This window comes from Ciconia boyciana, chromosome 7 (assembly GCF_034638445.1).
Source record: "Ciconia boyciana chromosome 7, ASM3463844v1, whole genome shotgun sequence".
NCBI classification, from domain to species: Eukaryota; Metazoa; Chordata; class Aves; order Ciconiiformes; family Ciconiidae; genus Ciconia; species Ciconia boyciana.
The window spans coordinates 11,886,019-11,908,604 of NC_132940.1; the positions used below are offsets into that span (position 1 = coordinate 11,886,019).

Below are 22,586 nucleotides of genomic sequence, written 5' to 3' on the forward strand. Positions count from 1 at the left end.
CAGCACTGGGGGGGAGGCGAAGGGGGAAAGGCCTGAACCAAGGAGGGTAGCTATGGGGGATGCCCATCCTCGGGGAGAGGCTATGGGGGCACGCCGTGCCCTTGGGGTGCCCTTGGGAGGGATGTCCATCCCTTGGGGCAGCGCCAGGGGGCTGCCCACCCTTGCGGGGCAGCTGTGGGAGAAGGTTGTTCGTTCCTGGGGGTGGCTGTGGGGGCACGCCCTGCTTGCGGGGCACTCGTCCTTGGGGGTAGCTATGGGGGCTACCTACCCTTGGGGGTGGTTACAGGGGATGCCCGTCCTTGGGGCGGCTGTGGGGGTGCCCTGCAGATGGGCTTTGCTGCGGGGGTGCCCCTCCCTTGGGGTGTGCGGTGGGGACGCCCACCCCGGCGGTGGCAGCGTGGGGTGCCCACCCTGCGGTGCGGCCGGGGGGACCTGCCCATCCCCGGGGTGTCCGTGGGGGCTGCCGGTCCCGCGGCGGGACGGGACGGGACGGGACGGGGGGACGGGACGCGGGGGGGCAGCCCCGGCTGCGGCGGGTGCCGTTGCCCGCGGGCGGGCGGGCCGGGCCGGGCCGGGCGCCCCCGGTGCCGCCGCCGCCGCCGCCGCGCTCCCCCCCGCGGCGGGGCCGGGCCGGGCCGTGCGGGGCGGGGGCGGGCGGGGGTGCCGCCGTGTGTGGCCGCCGGCGGCGGGCGCGCCGTTGCCTAGCAGCGGCGATGGGCGCTGCCGCGGCGGCGGCGGCCAATGGGAGCGGCGGCGGCGGCGCGGCCCCGGCGCCCCCCGCCCCCGCCTCCCCTTTAGAGGCGCGGCGGGCGGCCGGCGGCACACAGCCCTGCGCACCGGCACCGCGCCGCACCGCCGCCGGCCCCGCCACCGGCACCACCGGCCCCGCCACCGGCACCACCGGCCCCGCCGCGCGCATGGGGGCCGCCGCGCTCGGCCCCACATAACGGGGGGTGCCCAGCCCCGCCAGCCGCCCCGCCATGCCGGCCGAGCCCCCCCGCTCCGCGCCGCCGCCGCTCCGCGCCGCCCGCCGCAAGCCGCTGCCCGAGGTAAGGGGCGAGCATCGCCCGCTCCCGCGGGGGGCTCCGGGGCGGGGGGGGGGGAGCTCGGGCTGCGCGGAGGGAGGGCGGAGGAGCGCGGGGCGGGTGTGGGCACCCCCGTGTCCCCCGGCTTGGGGACCCGCGCTCTCCCCGGCTGCGCAGCCCCAGCATCGCGGGTGCCGGAGGGGTCCCGGTCCCGCTCCGCAGCCCACGGAGCGTGGCCGCCGCGGGCATCCCGCCCCGCTGCGGGATTCCCCCCCCCCCCTTCCCTCCCCTCCCCGGGCAGGGGCTCCCCTTACCCGCTCCCCGCCTGATCCTCGCCCTCTCCCCAGGGCAGGGCCGTGGGCCAGAGGGCCCCGCTGTGGCTGCGGGCCCGCTTTCAGGCGCTGCTCTTCGCCCTGGGCTGCCGGATCCAGCGGCACTGCGGGAAGGTGCTCTTCGTGGGGCTGCTGGTGTTCGGGGCGCTGGCCGTGGGGCTGCGGGTGGCCTCCATCGAGACCGACATCGAGCACCTCTGGGTGGAAGGTAAGCGCGGCCCCACGGCCCAAGCCGCCCGTGGGAACGGTCCCGCTCCCGGCCGCGGCTTTGTCCCCCCGCGGGGCGCGGAGGTGCGGGGCCGGCCCGGAGGCAGGTGACAGCGCGGAGCGGGGCGGGAGGAGGATGCCGCCGGGACTGCGGCGTGCGGGGCCGCGGAGGACGGGGCCGCGGACGCTCGCGAGCGGAGGTCCCGGGTGCGCGGCGCGGAGTCGCAGAGGGACCCCCTCGCGTGTCTCTGCGCGAAGGTGCGGTCGCGTCCCCGCACCAGCGGACACGTGCGGCGGGGATGGCGTTTGGCGCCGGCTGGGTGCGCGTGTCCCCACGCGTGGGCACCCCCTTCCCGCGGTGCCGCTCTCCCGCCGCCGGGACCTTTCCCCGCGGGAAGAGCTCCCGTGGGCGGTCGCAGCCCCGTACCGGGGCAGAGCCGGCGTCGCGGGGCTGCCGGTCCCGGCTCAGGAGCCCTGCCCGGCGGGGACGGAGCGGCGGGCAGGGTCAGGCGGGAGCAAATCCCCGTTTCCGAGTGGAAGCGGCTGATCCCCCTCCTTTGTTATTAATAACTCCAGCGTGGATTTTCTCTCCCCTCTCCCTGCCGCTCTGCTCCCCAGCGCTGGGATTTGCTTTCCCTGCGCCTCCCTCCTGCTTTGGGGGTCCCGGGGGGGGGGCAGCACCCCGCATCGCACCCCCGCATCCCTGCCAGGCCCCGGCCCGGGGGGGGTCTCTCAGCCTGGGGTCCCCGGCGGGGTGCTGTGCAGGGGCAGATGTTGCTCAGCGGAGGGGTGTCAGCCATCTTTGTGCGGGAGCGCTGCCTCCTCCCCCACGCCCCGCTCCCTGTGTGGTCCTCAGCTACTCTTGGATTTGGTTCAACAATAGAAGCAACTTTGCTCTCCCACCCCCTTTTTTTTTTATTAAAAAAAAAAAAAAAAGCCTTGCGTTCCCTTGCTACTCGCACACAGATGCACGCACGCACCCCTGCCCAGGAACGCCTGGCTCTCCCACCTGCTCCCCACTCCCAAGGGGTGTTGGTCCCCCCCAGGTCTCGTCTCCATCACCCCTTTCCTCTGCAACACGTAGCAGAGAAATCCAGTGATACCTCCTGGTCCGGCCGGCGCCTGAGTGGTGGCTGCTGGAGGAGGGACACGCTCCCTCCGTGGGTCCCTTGCTCCGGGTCGTGGCTCTGGCTCCATCGGATTTTTATTGTGCTTTTGGGGTTGCAAGGAGTTGGTGTTTCTTGCAGCCGTGGCCGGAGGCAGGGAAGTGGCTGCGGTTGTTCCTGTTGAGGGGGAACGGGACTTGTGGTGCATCGGGGTGGGGAGTGGGACGGGGAAGGGGCCGAGCCTGGGGACGGCTGGAAGTCCCCAGACACCCGGCTTTTCTTACACACATGTCTGTGCCCCACTGTGCTTCCCTGCTCATGTGGGTATGGCCAGGAGGCACTGCGGCTGCTGTTAGAGGATTTCCCCCCCCCCGCTGTGGTGTGGCTGTAGCACGGGTGCCAGGGGCCTCTCCGAGGAACTGGCTCTTTCTCATGGCATGGCATCTTCTTTGGTGACGGGAGCTGGATTTTTTTTTTTTTTTACTCCACGGTGAAACATTGCTGACAGATCTGCAGTGCCCGGGGTGGGGATGGCATGAGATGCTGGGGTGCTCTGTGGGGTGCTGCTCGGGGCCCCCCCCTTGGTCTTCCTGGGAGGGCTCTTTCCCTGCGAGTGTGCACCTGGGGCAGACCCCTCCATGCCTTGTTCCTGGGTGGCACGGCCCCAGCGTGCTCAGGGAGGCTGTCCTCGGGCATTGGCACTACCTGCGACCACCAAGGACGATGTGGCCAGGGTGGCTTTAGTCCGATGGGGTTGTGTGGGTCAGGACGTGGAAGGTTTGCGGCGGCTCTTTCAGTCTTATGTATCAGCTGTGGGGCTGCCTCCCTTCCCCATAACCATCTGTGAGTGTTTGCCTCTCCACTGGCCTCTGCTTCTGTATTTTCTGTGAGATCAAAGCATCCCTGGGTGTCCTCGGGTGTACACAGCCCTCCCTGATCTCTGGACCCCATCCTGGTGTGGGGATGTGCGTTGCTGGGGGGCAGGAGGGCCTGGGCTGCCTCTGGGGAGCAGGACATAGTTTCACGGACTGTGGTGTCGGTTCCTGAGCACTTTAAGCTGCTTCTGGATTCTCTCAGCCACCACTTTCTCCTGTCCCCGGGTGTAGGGCAGGGTGGCTGGTGTGTGTGTCCCTCTGCAGTGAGCCTGGTACTGCCGTGCCAGGTCGAGGCAGCACAGCCCTTGCCTCCAGGCTGGCAAAGCTGGGTGCCCCTGTCAGCCTGGCCCCAAAGCCTTGGGACCCCCAGGGTGCTGGGGCACCCCAGCTCCTGCCCTCTCTGGGTATGTGTGTGGAGAAGTCTGCAGGAGCACAGTCCATCCCAGCTCCGAGGCAGCGCTGTGGGGTGTTTAAGGGGCAGAGTATGTGTGCAGGGAGTCCTGGTCCTGTCCTCCTAGGCCAGTAGATCCCAGCTGATTCCCCAGCTCAGAGGCTGGGTGGCTGAGGGTCCTGGGAAGCCTGTGATTACCCCCTGAAGCTGGGCTATACCTGCTCACCTGCCTCTGCCTAGCCAGGCTGAGGGATGTGGGTTGGTGATGCTCCAGCCCAAACCACCTCACCCAGGTGAGGTCCCAACCCCGCAGGAGTGGGGCATGACCCTGTGCCGGGCTGTCCCCACTGCAGGCTGAGCTCAGCCCTCCAGGAGCCGGGCACCGGGCGGGCAGGGGAGGCAAGAGAGCTGCTTCCCATGGGGGGACTGTGCTGCTGTCCCTCCCCAGGGGAATAGGGTGGGCAGCCCTGCTTTGGCCCCGTGGCTGGGCTCAGTGTTGGGGCCGTGCTGATGGCAGGTCCCCTGATGGGTCCCCCTGAGCCTGGGCTGTGACCTTGGCCATCGTGGGAAAGTGCAGGGTCCCCTGTCCTCATTTGGGGAGTGTCCTCAGCCCCGCTGGCTGGGGGGTGCTGATGGTGCCCTGGGGTTGTGCCTGACTCTCATCCCTGTTTGGGAGATGGAGGGAGGCCGTGTCACCCCATAAATTGGACTCGACTGTGGAAATGTTCAATTAGGCTCCTCTGAAGCAATTAGCCACTCAGAGGCTTTGAAATCTCGGCTAGCGGCGAGTGTTGAGTTACCTCTAGACACCTGGCAGCTGTTCCTGGCTCTCCCAGGGCGTCTGTAGGGCCAAGGGGCCGGGGCGGCGAGCTCTGGGCAGGCAGAGCCCTGGGTGGTGAATGGGTCTGCCTGATTTATAGCGCCGAGGGCTGGTTCAAAGGAAGGCCGGGTTAATTCCTAACCGGAACAGCCCAGCGCCCTGTGCAGCCGTCGCGTTCTCAAAGAGCTGCCGAGTCTCCCCAGAGAAGACCTCGATCCTCTCCTGGAGGGGTCAGGGACACCCCAAATGCGGCAGTGGGATGAAATGGGATGCGTGGTATGGGGGCAAGGGAAATCTGCTGCCTCGTTCTCAGCTTGGGGCATGAAGCTGAGACACCCCCAGCCCCCTTGGCAATAGTTTTTGTCTTTCCTTGACCTCTGCAATAGGACTTGGCACCCAGGGCAGGGCTGGGGTGCAGCCCAGGGGCTCCCCCTACAGCAGGGGCAAGCAGGAGAGGAGACCCCAGCTGGCTCTGTCTTTGCAGAGAGAAGGGCATCGGGGATGGGAAAGCCACAACGAAAAGCCAAAGATGGGGATTCAGCGCCCTCCCCACCCTGCCTCTGCCCTGGGGAGACAGTCCATGTGGCCCCTCTTCCCAGCCCCTGTCCCCACTGTATGTGGTGGGACCCATGGGGCGGGTGGGCAGCAGCTGGGGGGGGTGGCAAGGTGCTGTGGCCGTTCCTGGATGGGCACAGGGAGAGGTGGGTGGTCTCGTTGCTGCCGGCGGGTGGGTTTTGTGGGGTGAGATGTCGGTGCAGGGGCTGAGGAAGGAGTGGGTGAAGCTGGGGTATGGGGCTGGTGCCGGTAGCATGGGAGGCTCAGACCATGGCTTGTCCCTTGCGGTGGGGGCTGCTGGGATCTGGCCTGAGCTGGCCTTGTGCCCAAGGGGTGGCTCCTGGGCTGCCATGTCCCTGCTCCGTCCCCAGACAGGTGTCCTGTGGGGACAGGGTCCCCACTCCTCTCTGTGTGCAGTGACATGGGTATCGCCCCATAGGGAAGGAAGGGGCTGCCCAGGGTCTCCAGCGCTGCCCTGGGGCCCCCCCTGCCTGGCCCAGTGGGATTTTTCCTTTGGGACCCCGCAGTCCTCTATGTTCGCAGGGTCTGGGTGTCCTTGGGGACCCTGTGCCCCCATCCTTGGGGGCTTGGAGGACTGAGGGACATCTGGGGCGTTGCTGCCATGGGGTGCCGAGGTCCCCATTATCCCAAAACCCAGCCTGCTTGGCTCTGCCCTCTGCTCCAAAACACCTTCTTCCTTGCAGCCCTGGCTGGCTCTGAAAGGACTTTTCTTCTTGGGGGTCTTGCCCAGCAGCCCAAAGATGGGGCGCAGGCAGTTTGCCTTTATTTATCTTTGGGAGGCGAGCATGAAACCTCTTGCTTTTCCTTTTCCCTTCCTTGACAGCTCGGTCGGCTTTTTTGGGCTGGAAAATTTTGCTAATTAACCCAAAAAGACTGGGAGACTCTTTACAGATGGCTGTGGCTTATCTGCCCCTACCCATTTTGCTTTGCTTTTCAATTTATATATTTTTTTATTTCCTAGAAAGTGTGGGGTTTTTTTAAACTTAGACATATCCACGGACACAGCTTTTTTTTTTTTGCGTTTTAAATGTTATTTGGTGGCTGGGAGGGGGCAGCGCCAGGGCCCGAGAAGAGGGTTTTATTATCTGCCTCTCCCTCGGGCCTGGAAAAGTGGTCTGAGTTCAAAAAATTCATTTCTTGCCTGAATGAAGCCAGCAATGTGGAAAAATTTCACCATTCAGAGGGGGATGAATGTATGTTTCAACCACACATTAAGTGACATTAGCAAGCAGTGGAGTGCCTAATGTGGCCATTTTTCACAGCAGCCAACAGAGGGGGTGATTAGCATAATTAGTACAGGCAGCCCTATACATATGGAAATGGCAAATGCCTAAATGCCAACACCAGTGGAAATTTATGTCAATGCTGACAGGAGTCTTAGCGGTGAATAGTTCCCAACTGAATCCCCTCTCCCCCCTTTTTTTTTCCCCCCTCTTTTTCGGGGGTCGCGCTGTCCCCTCGGTGCTGGCTGGGGCGGTGCGAGCTGCCGGCTGCCCCCCCGCCCGCGCTGGGAACCGCTGCCCTGCGATTTGGGGTAATAAAGACATTAATTTAGCTTCGCCGTTAAACAAAAGGGTTTGGCTGGGGCTGACGGCCGGGGAGCCGGCCTCAAACGGGCCCTTTCAGCCCCTCCATTGCTGGCTTTTTGAAGGCATCCCCCACTTCTGCTGCCCCTCTTGACTTAGCTGGGTTGTGGGAGCCCCTTTGGTGGGGCTGGGTTTGGACAGAGGTGCCGGGGCAGTGGTGGGCCCACATTCATCCCTCGGCGCTGCTGGGGACACCCATCTGCCACAGGCCCCCCCTTTCCCTGGGGCCAGCCCCCCACACCGTGGGGTGAATGGGGCCGGGAGGACGTGTTTTGACAGCACGGGGCCACGGGGCTTTTGGCGAGGCCAGCAGTAGCGGCCGGGACAGGTAAAAATGGCTCTTTCAGCGTGCCCTGGGCGAGACTTCCTCCGGAGCAGCATGGGTCCTTTCACTGCCTCCCTAATCCAGCTAATCCGCCCCACAACACTTTGAAGGTGGCCTCCAGCTTGCACGCCGCTCGGCACGGGGAAGCGGCCGGCCGAGAGATGCTCGGGGCGGTGCCTCGGGACCCCCTCCTGCTGGGATGCGGGATGGTGCATGGGATGCGGGATGATGCCAGCATATCTTCATCGCCCCCGGGGGCTTTAATCGCCCAGGGGTGGGCATATCTGCCGGTGTGATGTGCTCTGTCCCTGCTGTGGGGTGTCTCAGTGGTCCTGTGTGTGCCCCTTGTTGCAGCGTGGCGTGCTGCAGAGGGGGGTCCCGATGGGGATGGCTTTTCCCTGGGGATCTCAGCATGACCTTGCCCCCCCTCCCATCTGTGGACTTGAGCAGGGGTTTCTAGCCCTGACAGTGAGATGTTGTGCTATGGAAAGGGGGCTGCTCCCCAGAGGACCCCCCCTTACTGTCCCCAGCTCTTTCCTCATGGGGGGGCATGGCTGGAGCTGGAGTCAGGGCTGGCCTGGCTCTGGGGCTCACTGGCCCTGGGACAGGGCTGCAGCATCCCCCATGCACCAGCTGAATCTGGGACTTGCCACATTTGTCATCACATCCCATAGCCCTGTTACAACAGGCAGGGGGACAGGCCCTGATTTTTGGAGGCCAAGTGAGGACATGCACCCAAGCATGTTCCCTCCCTGCCACCCTGACCCATCCGGGTCACCCAAGCAGTGGTGACGGCTGCTGGTGGTGCCCAGGTCCCATCTGCGGAGCGGTGGCACAGCCTCCACCTGCCTGGGGGGACCCAGAGTGGTCCTTGCAGCAGCATCTGTCTCCCAAGGGGACACCGATGCCTCTCCACAGCCCCCAGCACCTCCCCTGGCCCTCTCTTGCCTCCGGCCCCTTTGCCCTTAGCAGGCACGGAGGGCTTGGTGTGGGGCTGGCAGCCTGCCCCGACCCACTGCCCTCCCGGTCTGCCCAGGCATGCTGTCCTGGCACGCTCAGCCTGCTGCCCCCCACCCATGGGCACCTGGGGACAGGGCCCGTATGGAGTTTGCCCACCTCCAGCCCTGCGTAGGCACAGCAGGACGTCCCCTTGCCGTCATGCCAGGCGCGGCGACTGCGTGGGGGTGAGCCCTGTGCCGGGGGGCTTGCAGCTGCCTCGGGGGCAGCAGGACCCGGCATGGGCTCCTCTGACCCCAAACCCTCTGAGCTGGGTCTGGGGGGTACCTGCAGCCCTTGGGGGGGATGTGGGGTGAGCTTGGGTCTTCCTGGGCAGGGGTGCAATATGGGGGCTGGGGCTCTGTCCTGGCTGGGAGCAGGAGCAACGCCCTTGCCCCCCCCTTCCCCCCAGCCTGGGGCTGCCCGTGGCTGGAGGGTGCAGGGGGGCTGGCATCGGGCAGGGGGTGCTGTGGTCCCCGCACCCACTGGGGCAGAAGAGGGCACAAGCCGGTCCCACCGGGCAAGGGTGAGCCAGCTGCAGTGCTGTGGCCGTGGGTCCTGTGCCAGGAGGGTTTGGGGAGCGGTGTCGGGGGGGCGGCTCAGGCAGGGTGGCCGGGAAGGGGGCAGGGAGGCTCCTGCCCTGCTCTGTAATTTTGCGGCGGATGCTGTAATTACGGGGAGGGCTCCCCCGGCATGGCCACAGGCGGGAGGCAGCCGCACACGCAGCCACCCTCGCTGCTGGGGACCCTGTCCCCTCCCTGCTTGGGCACGGTGGGGGCCCGCTCTGCACCCTGGGTGTTTGGGGTGTGAGTGGGGATGGGGTCCCATCCACCCTCCAGCCCATGCTGCTGCGTGCCTGCACCCCGTGACCAGTGTGAAACCCCCAGCCAGTGGTACCCAGAAGCGGTGCCCACCCCAGGGAGGATGCTCACACAAGGCATGGCTGCCTCTGGGGACTGTCCTGCCCCCAGGCCCTGCTGGGAGGTTTTGGGGGGCATGGGGGTCCCTTTGCCCTGTGTGGGGGTCTGGGGGGGGGAGGGGGGCAAAGGCAGCCCCTGCTGGGAGCAGAGTGGGCTGTTAATAAGCAGGACCGGGGCGCCTGATTGGAACCAGAGGGCCCTTTGCATGAAAAAGCCAAGGGCTCCTTTTGTTAATTGGAATAGAAAAAAAAAGAAGAAGAATTTACATACAGTTCCTCATTAACGTGCTCATTGTTGGTATCGGGGTGCCCCCCCCCGCCCCCTCCCCGGGCCGGGGGGCTGCGTGCGGCGTGGGGCATCTCGCCCCACTCCCGCTCCCGGCCCTGGGCCGGCCGGCCGGCGGGCGTGCGCCCGTTTGAAGTGTCCTTGGCAGCCCTGTGTGCGCTGCCTTGTCTTTTCATGTTGCTCTTTGGTTAATTAGGGTGTTGGAATTTGAGGCTTCCTCACGGCCTTTGAAGCTTGCTGACGGCTCGCAGTGCCCTGTTCCAAATTAACACTAATTACAAGGGACGGCTTTTTATTTTCTCTTTTTTTTTTTTTTCTTTCTTTAATTTTTCAGGGGGTTCCCCCCCCACTCCATGCATGCAGATGTGCGGCTCCTCCCGCGGCCGTGCTCGGCGGAGATGCCTGCGCGGCGCAGCGGGATGCGTCCCCTGGGAGCGGTGGCCATGCTGGGCGCTCCCCCATCGCTGCGTCCCACCGCCCGCCCGGGTTCAGCGTGGGTGGCGCGGCTGAGATCAGAGCAGCTCGGGGCACCTCCTGCCCGACCTCCCAGCCTGCTGGGAAGGGGACGGGTTCCCCCCCCGCCCTGTGACACCCACCTTCCCTGTGTCCTCGTCCCCTCGCCCCAGGCGCCGCCATCCCCTCTGACACACACACAAAGGCCGTGGCCGTGTCCTGTCCCCCCCCCCCCAGCCCTGGCACAACCTCCATCCCAACTGGCATCTGATGGACACCAGCTGCTCCCCGGCCCAGCCAGGAACAATAAAGATGCCCCCCACCCCCCCCTTCCCAAAAAGCAGGAAAAAAAAAACCCCAAACCAAAAAACACCAACCCATATAATAAGTCATTAAAAGGGAAGATTCTGCTCCTTATTTGCGGTCTCGCTCTGGCCTCCTCGGCGCTGGCGAGGGGCCAGGCCCGCCGGGGCCCCCGCCTCTTGCTGAGGGAGCGTCCCAGCGCAGATGAATCCTGACCCCCCCTTCCCCAGCACCCGGGGCTGGGCAGGAGCTGGCCCCCCCCACACCAGCAGCGCTGCCTTGGGATGCGCCCTGACACTGGGCACCCTGGGGCATCCCTGGTGGGTGGCACGGGGCTGGGGGCTACATGTAGCATCCCCCCCCGGGCAGGGGGCTGGGAGCAGGGTGGCCGGGTGTTGTGCTTAGGCGTCTCAGGATCAGGGTCCCACCCTCCTCCAGGCTGCGTCGTCCCCCCTTCACTGTGCCAGGAGGGATGGGAGCCTGTTGTTTAATGGGGACAGAGATGGCTGTTCCTGGGATGGTGCTCTGCCACGCAAAAGGCCATGCAGGGTTTGAGCTCAGCTCCAGCCACACTGGCGGGGAGGGGGATTTCTCTTCCGCACCGAGGCGGCTGCAAATAAAGTCAGCGGCTTCTCCCAAAAACCTTGGCCCCGCCAAGCTCAGAGCTCTCACGCTGCCATTGGGGACAGATCCCAGAGCCTCAGCGGGAGGAGAGGGGTCCTGTGGAGCTGCCCAGCACCATGTCCCTCCCCTGTCCCCAAGCCCCTCCTGGGGCAGCCTGCACCTTGGGGTGGGCTTGAGGGTGCCCACTTCTCACTATGCCCATCCCCTGGCTGAAATGCTGCCCGCCTCGGGGTGCCGGGGAACAGCTGGGCAGGGACGGGGTGGGGTGTTCCCAGTTTCACTTGCTGAGTTGGGGTCTTGTTGTGTCGGGCATCTGCGGCACCCGGTGCAGCGCATGGGTGGGAGCAGGCAGGCTGCGTCCCATCCGCTTCCCCAGCTGTCCGTCCATGGGGTTTTTGCAAGGAAAGCGAAGCCAACGAGCCATTCTGGGGCTGGACATATCTGCGTTGGTGGGAAGGGGGATGCCTGGTCCAGTGTGGGCTGGGATGCTCCCTGCTTGGGTCCCCTGGGTGCGAGCGCCCAGAGGATGCAGCAGTTGGGGGACCCTATGGCAAGAAGCCCCCCCGGGTTAACATGGCACCACCTGATGTCGTGGGGCCTCGCTCCTGCCCGTCCCCTTCCCTGCGCATCCTGGTGGGCAGGACGGGTTGGTGGGATGGGGGTTCTGCCAGCCTTGGCACTGACAGGGCACGTTGCGATCCCCTCCGCAGCGGGCAGCCGGGTGAGCCAGGAGCTGCGCTACACCAAGGAGAAGCTGGGCGAGGAGTCCGTCTACACCTCCCAAATGTTGATCCAGACCCCGAAGCGGGACGGGGAGAGCATCCTGACGCAGGAGGCCCTGCAGCTCCACCTCGAGGCGGCCCTGGCCGCCAGCAAAGTCCAAGTCTCGCTGTACGGAAAGTGAGTCCAGCTCCGGACGGGGGGGACGGGGACCCCCGCTGTGTCCTGCTTGTCCCCCACACTCCCTGCCGTGTCCCCCATGGGATGATGCCCATCCTCAGCTCCTCCTTCTGCCTTTCCAGATCGTGGGATTTGAATAAGATCTGCTACAAGTCGGGTGTCCCCATCATTGAGAACGGCATGATCGAGAGGGTGAGTGCTGGGCATGGCGTATAGCCCCCAGGGAGCCCCCCACGGGGGATCGGTCCCCCAAGAAACGGGCAGCGGATGCGCTGTGGTGGGGATGGGGCTTGCCAGCCCCAGGCACTGCAAAGGCACCACCAGCTCTGTGCGGGAGGGTGCAGGTTTGGGCAGCCCAGCAGGGCTGGGCGGGGGGGGGGAGCCGGGGGGCCTGATCCATCCCTGCTGACCCCTCACGTCTCCTCTTCCCACAGATGATAGAGAAGCTGTTCCCCTGCGTGATCCTGACGCCGCTGGACTGCTTCTGGGAAGGTGCCAAGCTGCAGGGAGGCTCAGCCTACCTCCCGTGAGTGTGGGGGCTGTCCCGGGGTGCGGGGGGCCACGGGTGGGAGCAGGGGCTGGGGGGGGCTGCCGAGGGGCGGTGCTTGACCCGCCCATGCAGCTGCCCCAATGTCCCCTGGTGTTGCTGCTTGTCCTGCTCGGCCCCAGGATGGTCCCACCAGCATTGCTCATCCTGCTGGGTCAACACCCCGGGGACAGGTCCCTGTCCTTGTCCTCCTGGCCTCGGTGACACGGGCTGGCTTGCACTGCTGCGGGGAAAGGGGGCTGCAGCACACGGGCAGGAGCTGCCCATCGCAGCCATGGCATGCGGTCACACCAGCCAGGGGTGGGGATGCGGGGACAGAGGCCGTGCCGCAGGCAGGTCCCTGGGGGCTGCTCCCCCCCACAGCGCTTTGTGGGTGCCATGATGGCGCGGAGGCCGAGCTGTGCCCAGGGACACAGAGGGTGCAGTGTCCCCGGGGTGGGTAGCGGGTGACTCCCGGCCAGCTCCCCGCACCGCAGTGGTGGGGCTGGAGACCCCGGGCTGGGCAGGGGGACCCCCCCCACATTCCTTCTGTTTACGCCTGTGTTTGTCCGGGAGAGCCAGGGCGGCTTGTGCATTGTCAGCAAACGCAGCCCCACGCTTTCTCATGCTAATGCTGCTCTGAAAGCTGCCCCTTGCCAAACAGATGAAATAGTGGCCTTATTCAGGCTGCTGCTGGACGGGAGGAGGGGGAAGGGGCCGCAGCATCCCCAGCCAGGACTGGGGGACTGGCTTTGTCCCCCCAGGACCTCAGGTTCTCCCCATCCCAGCCTAGGGAGCAGCCGGGAGCGGGAGCGAGCGGGGCTGGGGTGGCCGTGCTGAGCGGGATGCCGGTGGCATCGTCCGCCGGGGTGGGTAGCATCCTGGTGCTGGGGTGTGTGGCAGGCATGGCACCCGCAGCAGCGGTGAGGCCCAGCTCTCCTCGCAGCTGGGTGAGCGGGTGCCCGGGTGGGCACCCCGGCTGAGCGCCGGCCAGCCCATGGGGTCTCGTCCTCCTTTTTAACGCCGAGGGGTGAGTGGGGTGGGAGCTGGGAGAACAAAGAGCAGCAATCTATGGAAAGACAAAAGGATTTGCCCTGGCTCAGTGAAGCAAGCGAAAGCAGATAAAAGGGGCTCTCTTTGGAAGCAGCAGCAGCTCCGGTTGGTATGTGGGAATCTCGAGCGGCCGGCTCCGGCCCAGCCAGCCTTCATGAATTATTAGGCTGCGTTTCTACCCAGAGCCCACACTCACTCGGGGCTTTTTCTTCCCCTCTTTGGAGTGCTAGGCTGGGCTATTAGCTTTTTTGTGTGTCCTTTCTGTCTTAAAAAAGAAGCCGAGTGAGGCTGGGAGCTGGCCCCCGGCACCCCAGGCTGGGATGGAGGGAGCAGAGCATCTGCAGGCAATGGAAGAGCCCCTTTTCCCAGACACCCAAGTCCCATGGGGTCCCACTGGACCTCCAAGGACCTGGTCCGTGCCCAGCTCCCAGCACCGTTCTGAGCCCCCAGAACCTCTGCTGAGCCCCAAAACCTCCAGCTTGGGGGGAGATGGCAGGAAGGGCTGGAGGGGATGCCAGGAGCCCTTGCCTGCCTGCTCCCCTCTATCAAGATGTTAGCCCGCGGGCAGTAATCGGCCTGACTGCTCGCACAAAGCGGGGCCAGGCGGTGGGGCCGGCTCCCCCCTCTTTGTCCCAGCCTAACAGGATCAGGCATGCTACTTGACTCGGGGCACGGCCTGCTGTGCTGCGCAGGACACGGGGGATGCTGCAGGTGGCCCCAGGAGGGGGTAGGGGATGTGCTGGGGACTGATGCTGCTCCTCTGCATCCTTGCACCCTGCCTTCTAGGGCACCCCCGGGCCCGCAGGCATGGCCCCGTGCATGGGATGGCATGGTGGTGGTACCACATGTGGGTTTTGGCATCCCCCATCATCCCGATGCCTCTCTCTCCCCAGGGGCCGCCCGGACATCCAGTGGAGCAACCTGGACCCTCTGCAGCTGATGGAGGAGCTGGGGCAGTTCACATCTCTGGAAGGCTTCAAAGAGCTGCTGGATAAAGCAGAGGTTGGGCAGGCTTACATGGAGCGGCCCTGCCTTGACCCCCGGGACCCCCAGTGCCCCCCCAGTGCCCCCAACAAGCAGAGCCAGCAGGTGGGTCACAGCCCACGGGGACCGGGAGGGGTGTGGGGGCTTGCTGCTGCTCTCCCGCCCACCCCACAGTCCCACATCCCTGATGCCTCCCCTCTGCCCGCAGAGCCCCGATATCCCGGCCGAGCTCTCGGGGGGCTGCCATGGCTTCTCCAGGAAGTTCATGCGCTGGCAGGAGGAGCTGATTTTAGGCGGCACAACCAAAGACTCCCAGGGCAAGCTGCTACGGTGAGAGCTGCTGCGGCGCAGGCGTCCCCAGGCATGGTGCAGGGGCCCAGCTGCGGCACTCGCTCCTGGGACGGTTTGGGGCAGGGTTCCCTCATCCTCATCTGGTGCCCACGGGAACCAGCCCTGGCTGCAAGAGGGGCTGCAGGGCTGTCTGGGAGAGTGTGTGAGGCTGGCGAATGTATGGGGCTGGTGAGCGGAGTAGTGCGTTGGAACAAGGCGGGGGGACAGAGGGCAGGATGCCTGGGTCCTCTCCCGGCTGTCCGTGATGGGGCTGGGAGCTGTGGGGTGGGGGATGGACCCATTCCCACATCCTGGGGCACTGCAGCCGGTCCCAGCGAGGTGCGTGCCTGTCCCCCAGCGCCGAGGCCCTGCAGACCATGTTCCTCCTCATGAGCCCCCGGCAGCTCTTTGAACACTTCAAGGATGACTACGAGATCCATGACATCAGCTGGAGCGAGGAGAAGGCGGGTGCCATCCTGGAGGCCTGGCAGAGGAAATTCGTGGAGGTGGGCACTGGGGACAGCCCCCACGTGGGGCTGGGCAGGGGTGAGCCTGTGCGTGGCATCCCCCTGCACCCAGGTTTGCATGTGGCCACGGGTCCTAGCACCACTCTCTTGTGGTCCAGTGGGTCCCTAGGGACCCTCAGCGGCGATGCTGACGCTCTGGGTGGCTCTGGAGGGGATGTATGGGGAGCAGGGGGATGCTGACCCTCTAACGGGATGTGCCTCCGGCAGCTGGCGCAGGACTCCATCCCGCCCAACGCCACACAGAGCGTCCATGCTTTCTCCACCACCACGCTCAATGACATCATGAAGTCCTTCTCTGACGTCAGTGCCATCCGGGTGGCTGGGGGCTACCTCCTTATGGTGCGTGTGCCCCCTCTCTCTGTCCCCCGCCGTCCCTCCTTCGCCCCCCCAAACCCACTAACCTGCTGTGCTCTTCCAGCTGGCGTATGCCTGCGTCACCATGCTGCGCTGGGACTGCTCCAGGTCCCAAGGGGCCGTGGGCCTGGCTGGGGTCCTGCTTGTGGCTCTCTCCGTGGCCTCTGGCCTGGGGCTTTGCTCACTGCTGGGCATCTCCTTCAACGCAGCCACCACCCAGGTATGTGCTGGGGAAAGAGCCGGGTACCGTGGGGCTGGTGGGACCCTGGGGGCTGCGGGGTGGCCGGGTGGCCGGGTCCCCTCCTGGGCTGTGTCTGTGTCCCCCCACTGACACCGGCTGCTCTCCCTCAGGTCCTGCCCTTCCTGGCCCTTGGCATCGGTGTGGATGACATGTTCCTCTTGGCTCACGCCTTCACTGAGACCAGCCAGCACATCCCCTTCAAGGTGAGTACTGAGCCCTGCCCGGGGGCTGCCTGGTCCCCTCTCACCTCCCTGTGGCCCCTCTTGTCACTGCCACCCTCTGTCCCTGCAGGAGCGGACAGGCGAGTGCCTGAAGCGCACGGGGACCAGCGTGGCTCTCACCTCCGTCAGCAACATGATCGCCTTCTTCATGGCAGCGCTGGTGCCCATCCCTGCCCTGCGTGCCTTCTCCCTGCAGGTTCGGTTGGGGTCCTTCTCTGGGGCGGGGGCGAGAAGGGGTTACCGGACCCAGCTCTGACGTGTCCCCCTGCCCGCAGGCTGCGGTGGTTGTGGTGTTCAACTTTGCCATGGTGCTGTTCGTCTTCCCTGCCATCCTGAGCCTGGACCTGCACCGCCGCGAGAAACGTCGGCTCGACATCCTCTGCTGCTTCTACAGGTACCGGTGCCGAGCCGGCTGGGATGGGGCTGAGCCCGCGGGTCCCCCCAGAAGCATGGGGGGGCTCTGCTCCTCTCCCTCAACATCTCCTCCTCCTTCCCTCTCTCCTCCTTTCCTCTCTCCCTGCAGCCCTTGCTCCTCACGGGTCATCCAGATCCAACCCCAGGAGATCGCCGATGCCAACGACAACCACACTTGCCACCCCTCCCCTTACGGGCACCCCGGTGTGGCCACCAGCACCCAGATCACCACCACCGTGCAAGCCTTCACCCGGTGCGACCCCTCGGGCCACCACATCGTCACTGTCCTGCCACCCACCTCCCAGGTGTGCACCTCACCCGCCGTCCTCCTGCCCCCCACTGACCCCCTGGGCTCGCAAGTCTTCGCCCCATCCAGCTCCACCCGGGACCTGCTGGCCCAGCTGGACGAGGCCAAGGGTGGGCGGGAGTGCGTCCCCCTGCCCTTCTGCCGCTGGAGCCTCGCCGACTTCGCCCGGGAGAAGTACGCCCCGCTCCTCCTGCGGACCCGGACCAAGGTGAGGTGGGGACCGCCCCGGCGAGGCCACCCAAGGTGGGTGGGTGGCACGGGACCCTGCCTGACCCTGGGCTGTCCCCGCAGGCGGTGGTGGCGGTGCTGTTCCTGGCACTGCTGGGGCTGAGCCTCTACGGCACCACCATGGTGCACGACGGGCTCTACCTGACGGACATCGTGCCGCGGGACACCAAGGCGCACGCCTTCATCTCGGCCCAGTTCAAGTACTTCTCCTTCTACAACATGTTCATCGTCACCAAGGGCGGCTTCCATTACCCGGGCGCCCAAGCTGCCCTGCTCAGCCTGCACCAGGCCTTCAGCACTGTCAAGTACGTGGTGCGGGAGGGCAACCGCGACCTGCCCAAGATGTGGCTCCACTACTTCCAGGACTGGCTGCGAGGTGAGGGACATTCCTCTTCTCCATGCCCTTCCAAACCTGCACCCTCCCTTGCTGGCCTGGGAATGCCTTCCCTGGTGTGTGGCACCCTGGGGAGGGTGGTCCCGTGGTGCCCCCAAGGTGCCCAGCAATGCCAAGCTGAGCCCTGGGGCTTCTGCATGCCCGTCCTGCTGGCACAGTGCTTCCAGGGGTGCACAGGATGCTGTGCAGGGTGGTGTGCCCCAAGGGATGCTCACCCCTCACGCTGCATCCCCAGGGCTCCAGGCCACCTTCGACAGGGACTGGCAAGCCGGGCGCATCACCTATGACAGCTACCGCAATGGCTCTGAGGACGGGGCGCTGGCGTACAAGCTCCTCATCCAGACGGGCAACAAGAAGGAGCCCTTCAACTTCAATCAGGTGTGTGGGGATGCGGCTGGCGCGACCGGGCTGGGGACGACGCTGTGCCCGCTGCTGTGCTCGTGCCTACTGCTGTGCTCATGCCCGCTCCTGCTCTCTCCGCGTAGCTGACCACGCGGCGGCTGGTGGACGAGAATGGCATCATCCCCCCTGACACCTTCTACATCTGCCTGACGGTGTGGGCCAGCAACGACCCCCTGGGCTTCGCTGCCTCCCAAGCCAACTTCTACCCCCCGCCACCCGAGTGGATCCATGACAAGTACGACACCACGGGCGAGAACCTGCGAAGTGAGTGAGCGCGGTGGGCTCCCCGCGGCCCCCTCCTGTTCCCCTCATCCCCTGCAGAGGACCCCGCTCCCTGCACTGGGCCTGCCCCACAAGCATCCCCCTGAAGAGAAACCCCCCACATCCCTCGTCCCGTCAGCATCCTCTGTGAGAGAAACCGTCCTGCTTCCCCATGCCCCACGCTCATCCCCCTGCACCCCACACCCTGAGCATCCCACTGCGCACTCCCCCTGCCTTTTGCCCTCCTGCTGCAGCAACACCCCCTGCTCCAGCCCATGAGCATCTCACCGCAAAGAAGCCTCTCCACTCTGTTCCCCCTCTGCTCCACAAGCATTCCCCTGCACCGTGTGACCCCCTACCCCACAAGCATCCTGCCAGCAGAGAAACCCCCTCCCCCTTGCCCCCAGTCTGCTCCCCACACGCTCCCCAGCCCTGTGGTATCCAGCCAGGCATCAGGCTGCCTGGGCTGCCCTCAGACTGGTGTGGCTGGGGTGCCCCCGTGCTGCCTGCACTCCCGTGCTGCCCGTACCCCCATGCTGCCCGTGCTCTCCTCCCCAGTCCCAGCAGCCCAGCCGCTGGAGTTCGCCCAGTTCCCCTTCTACCTGAGCGGGCTGCGTCGCACAGCTGACTTTGTGGAGGCGATCGAGAGCGTGCGGGCCATCTGCCGGGAGGCTGCCCAGCGTCACGGGGTGCTGAGCTACCCCAGCGGCTACCCCTTCCTCTTCTGGGAGCAGTACATTGGTCTGCGCCACTGGTTCCTGCTGGCCATCAGCATCCTGCTGGCCTGCACCTTCCTCGTGTGTGCCCTGCTGCTGCTCAACCCCTGGACGGCCGGCATCATCGTGAGTACGCACCCCGATGCGTGGGGACGGGATTGACCGGCTGTGCTGCCCTCCTGATGGGTGGGGACAGGGACATCTAGCCCTGCTCCCGTCCTGCTGGGTGGCCCTGGGTACCTGCTTCATGGGGATGGGGCGATAGGGTGGCCAGGGACACCCTGTGTGGAAGGGACACCCATATGGAGGTGTCAGTGAGTGGGGGACACCCGTATGGAGGCATCAGGGACATGGCTTATGAAGGCAGCATATGGAGGGGACAGGGGTCTGGGCACATCCGTGCAGAGGAGTGTGGGGAAACACCCATATGGAGGTGGCACCAGGTGGGCAACCCATATGGAGAGATCGGGGACACCCCTTATGAAGGGAAAGTATGTAGTGGGCAGGGGTTTGGGGACATCCTTGCAGAGGAGGTTGATGGCCACCCCCAAAAGATGGGACAGAGGAACACCCCGAATAGAGGGGAAAGAGGCAATAGGGTGAGGCTGCCCTATATGGAGGGGTGGGATCAGGCATGCCAGGCGGAGGGGCAGAGAGGCCAGCCAGCCAGAGCCACCCCACTGACCCCGCTGTCCCCCAGGTCTCCATCCTGGCCATGATGGCAGTGGAGCTGTTTGGCATCATGGGGCTGATGGGCATCAAGCTGAGCGCCATCCCCGTGGTCATCCTTATCGCCTCGGTGGGCATCGGCGTGGAGTTTACTGTCCACGTGGCCCTGGTGAGTGCAGGCAGACCCCTGCCCGGCCACAGGGCACCACAGTTCCCACTGCCCAGCACCCTCACCCCCTTGGCCATGTGCCAATGGGTGGCCACGTCACAGGCGGCACACAGGGACGAGCCCCGCGTGACATCCCCACCCCACGCAGGGCTTCCTGACGGCCGCGGGGAGCAGGAACGTGCGCTCGGCCGCGGCGCTGGAGCACACCTTCGCCCCCGTGATGGACGGTGCCGTCTCCACCCTCCTGGGCGTCCTCATGTTGGCTGGCTCTGAGTTTGACTTCATCATGAGGTGGGTGCTGGAGCAGGGTAAACCAGCCGCTTGCTGCCCCCCAACAGCTTTGGCAATGGGGGCTGGTGAGCGTGGCAGCCCCCTGGCTGGTGATGGGGCTGTGGGCAGCTGGCGAGGATGTGTCTTGCTGGGGGCACCCACCCCATCTTGCATGGAGGCTGGGGAGACATAGGGGAGCTGGGGTGTGCGGTGTGGGAAGCCATGTTTGGGGTGGGATGCAGTTCATGGGAGCCATGCCCGCTTACCCCTCTGCCTGCGGCCCGCCCAGGTACTTCTTTGCAGTGCTCACCATCCTGACTCTGCTGGGGCTGCTCAACGGTCTGGTGCTGCTGCCCGTCCTGCTCTCCGTCATCGGGCCACCCCCTGAGGTACGAGACCCCTGTCCCACCTCTCCCTACCCCTCCCCCACCACATACCCACCTCTCTTCATCCCCCATTGCCCCCCACCCTGTTCCCCCTTCACCCTATATCCATCCTTGCCTTGCCCAGTCCCAACCTTGCCCCGTACCCACCTCAGCCCATCCCTCACCCTGTACCATCCCTGCTTTACCCCATCCTTCCTCTGCCCCATATCCAACTCACCCCATACCTGCATGACCCCACTCCTGCCTCAGCCCACACTGGACTCCCCCCATCCCTCCCTGACCCATTTGACCCCATCCCTGCCTCACCTCAAATCTCCCTCACCCCACACAGCCCTCACCCCATCCTCGCATCACCCCATATTCCCTGCCACCCCCTGCTCCTCCATCCCTGCATGTCCCCGGTCCCTCTGATGCCATCCCCTCTCTCCCCAGGCATCCCCGGTGGATTATGGCCCCCGCCCGCCCCCTCCGGAGCCGGTGCCCCCATGCCTGGGCCCTGGGGGGCTGTACGTCCGGCGTGCCCCAGCCTGGCCCGCTGCCTTCCCCGACCCCTCGGACACGGAGTGCTACGCAGAGGGCATGGGGCCGGGCAGCCCCCGGGGACCCTTCATCGTGCCCCCTGCCCCGGCACACATCCTGCTGGAGGCCGGCAAGGACCCCAGCTTCCCCCGCATCACCGTGAGTGCTTCTGCCCGCCGTGGCATTGCCGGCTCCCCGGCATCCCCTGGGAGAGGGTCACCGATAGAGCCGGGGGACGGGGACTGGTGGGTCTCCTGTGGTGCTGGTGGGGTTGCCAGAGGGATGCTCAGCATGGCTAGGGGCCCTCATGCTCCATGTCCTGCCCCCAGGTGCTGAAGCCCTACAAGGACAGCCCTGAGGTCCAGGGGAAGAAGGAGGCTCCCGGCCCGCAGCCCGCACCCCCCCTGCCCTTCGGGGAGCCGTGCCCGGTGCCACCCCGAGACTACCCGCAGCCCTGCCCGCCGGGCGCCCGGCCAGCCGCCCCTGCAGCCCTGCCCGCCTACAGCACCCGCCTGCAGGGTCCTGCTGGCAGCTACGCCACCGTCACAGCCACCGCTTCGGTGATGGTGGCCCTGCACCCCACACTGCCTGGCTCCTACCCCAGCTTCGGCCCTGAGGGCTTTGCCGGTGGCGAGCAGGACTGCCTGGAGGAGCCCAGCGTGCCCAGCACCGGCGGCACCGCCATGCCCGATGCCTTCGAGATGCAGAGCATGGGACGCTGCGGGGCAGGTGCCCGGCGCTAGGTGAGCTTGGGGACATGGGCACCCTCCCCCAGTGCTCACGCACGGTGGCTTGGAAGCACGGGTTGGGTTTAGAGGCATCCAGCTGACCACCCCCCATCCCCACCCCCCCTTCTTTCTCCCCACAGGTTGCCTGTTCCCGGGCAGAGCATCTCCCCAGCGCCCGGCGGGCACAGGAGGGTGCAGAGCGGGGTTGCCCGCATCGTGCTGCTAATCGCCGGAGTGGCGATGCCCCCCGGTCTCAGCCAAGGAGGACCGGCCCCCCGTGCTCCCCATAAAGGGGCTCAGCAGGGCAGGCTGGCACTTCTATGCAAGCTGTGTGCAGGCCACGCCGTGCCCGCGTGTCCCTAGCCCGGGGCTGTGCCAATGGTGCCGCGTCCCCCCCCGTGCAGGGTTTGGGGTTACCCTGCCCCGGGCTTGTTGCTCCCCCCCCAGAAATGGAAGCACTAACCTCCCCCCTCTGTTTCTGGAGCTGCTGGCAAGGTGGGCTCGGTGCCCTGCCAGCTTCCCCCCCTGCGGGGTCACTGCCTGCTCCCTGTCACCTCCTCCTGGGACCCCCCACCCGGGCCACACGCTGGGGTGCCCTGACAGGGTGCCCTGGTGCCCCCCATCCCGATAAGGGGGCAGCCCCAGAGCCAGCTGTGCCCTGGGGTGCCGTGGGCAAGGCCTGGGGCGGGCATCCCCCACCTTTATTTATTGCAAAGGGAAACTATCTATAGAGAGATATATATTTTTAAGCTTATTTTAAAAGATTTATTTCTCAGCCTATGGCCTCGCCCAGCTGCCCAGGGTGCAGGCAGGGAGGGGGCAGACCCTTTGCTGGTGCAGGGCTGCCTGCCGGAGGCAGTGGGAGCCTGGGGCGGGTGAGGGGGTGCAAACCTGGTTCATGCCCCTGCTCCATGGGGTGCTGGGTGGCCACGGGCAGCTCACCCCCTCCGATATGCTGGTCCGTGCCTCAGTTTCCCCACCGGCAAGCATGGGAGGGCTGGAGATCGGGGACGTGCTGCGGAGCCAGGGAGCCTGTTGCTCCCACCGCACAGGCAGGGTTTGGGGGGGTGGTCCTTGGGGTGGTCCTTGCTGTGCTGAGCCCCTGAGCTGCCCCACAGTCGTGGCCCCTCGTGCAACGCTGTGCTCTGCCCTGGTGACAGCAT

At 65.8% G+C, this 22,586-nt stretch overlaps 1 protein-coding gene across 1 annotated transcript; it reads left to right on the plus strand.

Annotated features, from left to right (window-relative positions):
- Window positions 1-713: 713 nt before the first annotated feature.
- On the plus strand, window positions 714-22,445 carry PTCH2 (patched 2). Its single transcript, XM_072867330.1, is given in 26 exon segments — window positions 714-783; window positions 786-949; window positions 951-1,049; window positions 1,373-1,565; window positions 11,535-11,724; window positions 11,847-11,916; window positions 12,159-12,250; window positions 14,197-14,392; window positions 14,496-14,617; window positions 14,976-15,123; window positions 15,352-15,483; window positions 15,563-15,718; window positions 15,850-15,942; window positions 16,031-16,156; window positions 16,236-16,354; window positions 16,484-16,889; window positions 16,973-17,285; window positions 17,539-17,681; window positions 17,789-17,969; window positions 18,525-18,808; window positions 19,383-19,520; window positions 19,669-19,811; window positions 20,080-20,179; window positions 20,609-20,854; window positions 21,025-21,438; window positions 21,564-22,445. Coding segments are annotated over 25 exon segments (4,338 nt in total). The 3' UTR covers window positions 21,564-22,445.
- Window positions 22,446-22,586: the final 141 nt, after the last annotated feature.